The sequence below is a fragment of the Solanum pennellii genome, chromosome 1 (assembly GCF_001406875.1).
Source record: "Solanum pennellii chromosome 1, SPENNV200".
NCBI lineage: Eukaryota > Viridiplantae > Streptophyta > Magnoliopsida > Solanales > Solanaceae > Solanum > Solanum pennellii.
This window is the reverse complement of record NC_028637.1, coordinates 78,735,079-78,741,219: the sequence shown is the minus strand read 5'-3', so window position 1 is coordinate 78,741,219 and position 6,141 is coordinate 78,735,079. Positions and strand designations below refer to the sequence as shown.

The 6,141-nt window shown below is 35.3% G+C and overlaps 1 protein-coding gene across 1 annotated transcript in view; it reads right to left on the bottom strand.

Annotated features, from left to right (window-relative positions):
* Positions 1 to 2,575: 2,575 nt before the first annotated feature.
* LOC107009559 (CTP synthase-like) overlaps positions 2,576 to 6,141 on the bottom strand; it is a 7,595-nt gene continuing 4,029 nt past the window's right edge. The window contains exons 14-22 of the mRNA XM_015208937.2: positions 5,714 to 5,776; positions 5,240 to 5,329; positions 5,126 to 5,164; positions 4,788 to 5,015; positions 4,598 to 4,683; positions 3,688 to 3,736; positions 3,473 to 3,553; positions 3,289 to 3,382; positions 2,576 to 3,175 (exon numbers count right to left, since the gene is read on the bottom strand). Of these exons, the coding sequence (XP_015064423.1) occupies positions 2,997 to 3,175; positions 3,289 to 3,382; positions 3,473 to 3,553; positions 3,688 to 3,736; positions 4,598 to 4,683; positions 4,788 to 5,015; positions 5,126 to 5,164; positions 5,240 to 5,329; positions 5,714 to 5,776 (909 nt within the window). The 3' untranslated portion in view covers positions 2,576 to 2,996. The remainder of the gene's footprint in view (positions 3,176 to 3,288; positions 3,383 to 3,472; positions 3,554 to 3,687; positions 3,737 to 4,597; positions 4,684 to 4,787; positions 5,016 to 5,125; positions 5,165 to 5,239; positions 5,330 to 5,713; positions 5,777 to 6,141) is intronic.

Genomic DNA, 6,141 nt, shown 5'->3' with positions numbered 1-6,141 from the left:
ATGGGCATCTTTCATATTAATGTTGGAAAAAACTAGATGCATAGTGCAAGATCTGCAAACAACTTGATCATGAAGCTGTGATTTCCAAAAACAAATTTCAAAAAGATGAAATAGTTGCCGAAGTCACTACTGAAGATAAAGACCACTTGTTTTCCAACCAAAAATTCTGATTTTTGGATGATTGACAATGGTTGTACATACCACATGACATATGAAAGAAATCTTTTTAAAGAGTTCATTCCTATGAAAACTAAGAATGTCAGAATCGGTAATCGTGATTGTATTCATGCAAAAGGGAAAGGGTGTGTTTAAATTAAAACAAATTCAAGTACAAAAATAATTTCAGATGTTCTTTCTGTGCCTGATATTGATAAAAGTTTGTTTAGTGTAGGTCAGTTAATAGAAAAATGATTTAGATTATTAGTTGGAGATAATTGTTATCGAATCTTTGATTACACTAAGTAAGAAATTCCGCAAGTTGAAATGAGAGGTAACGCTTTTCATTTAATCCAACAGAAGACGTACACAAGCCTTGTAAGACAAAGGATGAATTAACAGATTTGTTCAGAATGACATTTCAGATGAGATTACAATCTACAATTCTTGATCCAAGAAGGAGTGTTGTGATATGTCTAAAGAAATTACAATAATAAATCAGTTAGCTACTTTTAGAATTTTTAAATTATTTTATTAGAGTCCTGTGTGACTTGAATTTAGGAGTTAATTCTTTTATTTCTTATATAAATTTACTGATAAGTTAGTAGCATATTTTTCTATTTTTAATTAGGAATTATATCTATAATTGTATGTCTCTGAATTATTAATAAAATAATTCTCTTTGACAATTCTGTGTATTTTTTTTTCAAAGTTTTTCTCAGTCTTTCTCTATTTTTTTCATAATTTCTTTATCAAAAACCAACAATATGGATAATAGAATCAATGGAGTAGCATAATCAAAGTTAAGCCTATCAAATGCACACCCCTAGTCCCTTTAATCTTGATACCAGGTTTGATTTTTCAAACCTTATTGAATCTAACATCCAATGTCTATGGAAAATCCACCCCGACTCTTGTTGGGTACTCGTTTTGCATATGGTCGCTTCCACCTCCTTGATTGAAAATTTGTTTTAGATGTTATTGAAAATGTCACCATTGTTGAAGATCGGATATTGATTGCCAGTTGTTTGTTTTTGTTGATTCACATTGTTTGGCATCTTGCTTTTCTTTTACGTTGTTTTGTTGTTTTATGTGATTGAACATGATAAGAAATTAGTCAATCACATGGTGTACCTAGGGTCGTTTGCGTACCTCCGACAATAGGGAATGTCGTTTTTCATGTTACTAGCACTGTGCTACATCTATGCCAGATGAAAGGATTGTTTGGAGACCTTGCAAATGGATGTTGACGGCCATTTAAGGAAATTCACTGTAATTTATCATCCTTTCAACATCACAAACATTAGTCAAGAATTCATTAGGCTAAGATGCTTCCCATTCTCCCTCACAGGAGACGCTACAACATGGTTGGAGGAGCTACCTCAAAGCTCCATCACTTAATGGAACAAATTAACCAATGCTTTCCTAGATCTGTTTTTTCCACCCTCAAGAGTGTTGCATCTGCGTGATGAAATCACTAACTTTTTTCTAATTGGTGGGAGAGACTTCCCATGAGTTTCAAAACGAAAGTGTTCTTGTGTCCCAATCACGAGTTACCGGATGGAGTGCTCTCGCAATGCTTTCACCAATCACTAGACTCCACTAACAAGTCATCAGCAAACAACCTAACAGGTGGTTCACTCATGGATCAAACTTTCAAACTAGCAAAGGATATAATGACTAAAACTAACCGAGCTTGGAACACAAGGGATGTCCAGATGACATCGGGTGTCAACTCCAATGTCATGATCAATGAATGAGAAAAGAGGAAGACAAAGATGAAAACATGGCTAAAATGATAGCTCAAGTGGAGTTGTTTGCACAATACATGATTGTCACCAGTGTCAAGAGTACCAAAGTTATTGGAGTGCAAGAAGACAGATCCTCAAGGAAGATAATGCATATGCATTGTTTGATGAGTAAGTTCAATACATATAAAACTAATTGGCGGGTTCTCCCCCGAGGTACCAAGGTGCCAACCAAGGCTCTTGGCGACCTCAAGACGGAAATCAAGGTTGAAGAGAGAGAGAGAGAGCGAGGGCTTACCATAGATAGTTTTCAAACACTTGATAGTTAGTTAAAACCACAATTAAAAGATAATTGACATTGTGTTCGACATAAATTGACATTGTGTTCGACATAAATAAATGAAGTTAGGGTTAACAACATATAATTGCTCTCTATGAAAACAGCCTAAAAATACATCCGCTAATTAATGTGACTTTTTAACGAGGATACTGGTGAGGGTAGAACTTATCGTAGATGGCTTACAAGAACCAAGTTTTAGGTAAAATTATGAGAAAATAACCCCCAATAAGTTTGTAGTCGGGAATGGAGAGAAGTAATTTAGAATTAGAGAGATTACAAATGTGAGGAGTGAAAAACAGGATTCATACCATGGAATGGAAAAAGAACCAGATAACCAAAAACACATTCTATTCAGCCGGCTATTTCGCTGGTTTACAGTCGCAAGTTTTATTCAGCTTTCCTGCTACTACGTGTAGCCATTTAGCCATTTCATTTCATACTACACAAGCTATTTAGCTGAATATAAAACTGGACAAACCAGTCTTCAATCTTCTCTGGCACTCTAATGTACCATCCCAGATGGAATAACAAACATAGATTTGAATGTAATAGCCCATTTCCACCACCAGTGTGCTGGAGCTACAACAGGATGTTCCGTATAAAAGATCGGAATCTCGCTCTACCCTAAATAACGAAGATCAAAACCTACTGCTCTAGTATGGCTATACATACCAACAGAACAAATACAGTAGCAAAATTTGACAAATTAGAAAACCAGGGGCAAGCGCTCACAGCGTATATTACTGTTTCCTTTAGACATGTATACCATTCCCGTTGCAATAAATGCCATCTAATGATCCATTAGCCATCTTTGTCCCATTTACATATCGATGTGATTTTAGTCCGGACGTACCATTGCTCAAACTCCATGTTTTGGGAACGCCCTTCTTCAACAAAGTTTCGAGTTGCCCAGTTGCTGCGGCTATAAGCCCTGTTTAGAAGAAAAGAAACAAGATTATACAAAGAATCAGCACAACTTCAAGAAAAAAACATAAAATGCAGATTTGGCTCCTCGTCCCCAGATATCTGAAGCAGGTGAAATACCTAGGAACAGGGCAGAAGGGGTTCCTGGCCTTGATTTAAATTCTGGATGAAATTGAACTCCAATGAAGTAAGGATGATTTGGCAGCTCAACAATCTGTAGATGAAGCATCCCACAAGATCAATCAACCACAGCAACATAACTAGCTAGAATGATTTGTTAAATTTAATGGTTTAAGAGGTTAACCTCCATGCGGTGACCACTTTCATCTTTGCCAGTGAAAGAAAGACCAGCATCTTCAAGTTGCTGCACCATGTTGGGGTTCACCTAAACAGTAGCATGAGATAAGCTCTTTAGTGGTGAAGTCCATATAAGAGGGTAGTCCGCATGTAATTTTACAAGTCTATTTAACATTGAAAATTGAAATAGGTATTCAATGTTCCAAAGAAAAAGTGTCGCACCTCATATCTGTGTCGATGCCTCTCATCTATAAAGCTCTGGTTGCCATATCTGACACGATATACTTTATTCAGTTGGAGACGGCAAAAGGTAAAATTCCACCAGATATGGTCTAGATGAGTTATAGTATATTTAATATTGTGGTTTGTGGATAAATGATGCTGATCCTTCCCACCCCACCTCCACCCACAACAGAAGGTTTCAAGAATAGAATAAAAGAAACAACTTCCTAGCAGACAGGTTCATAAGAATTGATGAGCAATGCAGGACTGGCTTTCAAATCTGCAAATAGCTTATATAGGCTACACAATCTGATGCATTGGTAGATGCTTAATCTAACGGTGAGTCACAGTACGGATTCAAAATAAGACCATTCAAACAAAGTGGACACTAAAAAGAGGGAATAACTAATGAAGGTCATAAGTGGTAGTGACTGAGCTTTCACTCAAAGCTTTAACATATATTTTACGGGCAAGCACATAATCAGGCTAATTTAATGAAAAAGTTACGAGGAAAGGGAAGATCAGAGTGTTATAATCAAAATTGACAGACATGATGATTGTCATGTGGTCTCTTGAAGTCGCATCACTGTAAAAACTGAAATATAAACATCAGACACTTTGAAATATACGACTCGGTAATACCCAACTTTTGCTGACTTTTAAACAACTCCAAACCAAATACAGATGATCATAATTCTATTCAATCTAGAAGACAACATAGATTTGATGCCAGCAATAGAATAGACACAACCATCAGTAAGTTAAGGGATTCTTCTTGGTACTAAGTTATCTTGCTTTTGCACTATCATCTTTTATGGTTATGAATTTTAACTTCCCTCGTGTCAATTAGAATTCCTTTGCAGTTTCATATTTCATCCTATGGAATAAGTAGAGGAAAGAAAGTACATACAATTTTGCAGATTTACAATCCTCAACTTTAAAATATGTTCTCCTAGATCCAAGACGCATCGTACCACCCATATGAGTTTTTGAACCCTGAGATCATATCACACAGATTAGAATTGAGAACTACTTGAACAAAACTAGAAACATGGGACAATCATGAGGGACAAGAGAGATAAAGAGAAAGCACTCTTTACCTCTGGCATAAAAATGACACAAGGATTCTGAGTGTCGGGATCAAATTCCGTACTGTTTGCGTCTAGCAATCCAAGAATGGATCGAGCAAACTCAATAACAGCAATTTGCATTCCTAGACATATGCCAAGGAACGGAATCCTGTTTGCACGGGCATATCTAGAAGCGAGAATTTTACCCTCCACACCTCTGTCACCAAATCCCCCAGGAACTAGGATAGCATTTGCCCCCTGTAAAGTGAATAGTAGTCCAACAAGTCAGAAACAAAAAAACTGAAGACATGGATATAAAAAGAGTTGAATTTGGCCAACATCATGTTAGAGAGTAATACTACACAAACCTTCAACAACTTCCAAGCACTTTTATAATTCTCAGGATTCTGCATGTAGAAGTATCAGTCCGATAAGAAACAAGCAAGAGTTAAAAGCAAGCGAACACAGCGGAAGCAAATTACCTCTCTAGAAGTTTCATCCTCAAGGTCACTGGCTGCAATCAAATCTATACAAAGTTTCCTGTGGCAAGCTACACAGGCATGCACAAGAGCCTACACAAATAACTCACAATGATTTAGATATTGACAACAAAAAGGAGAACTAATTTATTGACAGATTGTTCTCTTCTTTTTTTTTTTAATTGTTTCTCAGCTATATAAAGGTAAAATAGAAATGGAAATATATTGGCTTAAACGATACAATAGCCACCCGAAACAAAAAACGGAGGTGAAAATGAGATGGAGCATCAGAGGCAACATTTTTCTCCATATTTCCAACTCTAGCAGAAGAATCTAAGTCATTTATAAAACTGTTATGCCTGATGATCACTTTATACAAAACTATATCGTAGAAAATAACAATTAAATGAAAATAGGTGTAAGTGCAAATACAATAAGGAAACTTCCTCTTTATATATTTGACTACAGTATAATCACCTTCAGTACGGAGAGGTATGCATCTGAAAGCCCCGTGTACTTTCCTACCATGGCTACTCTAACCTGTAAATTCAGATGGAGATATTTATGAAAGTTGTGATGCTAAATGAGGGACTAAATTCAAAAAAGGAAGATAGAATACATTTTATATATACATATACATACACATATACATACATACATATACATACATACATATATATATATATACATACACATATACATACATACATATATATACGTACATACATATATATACATACATATACATATATATACGTACATACATATATATACATACATATACATATATATACGTACATACATATATATACATACATATATATATATATATATATACGTACATACATATATATACATACATATATATATATATATATACGTACATACATATATATACATACATA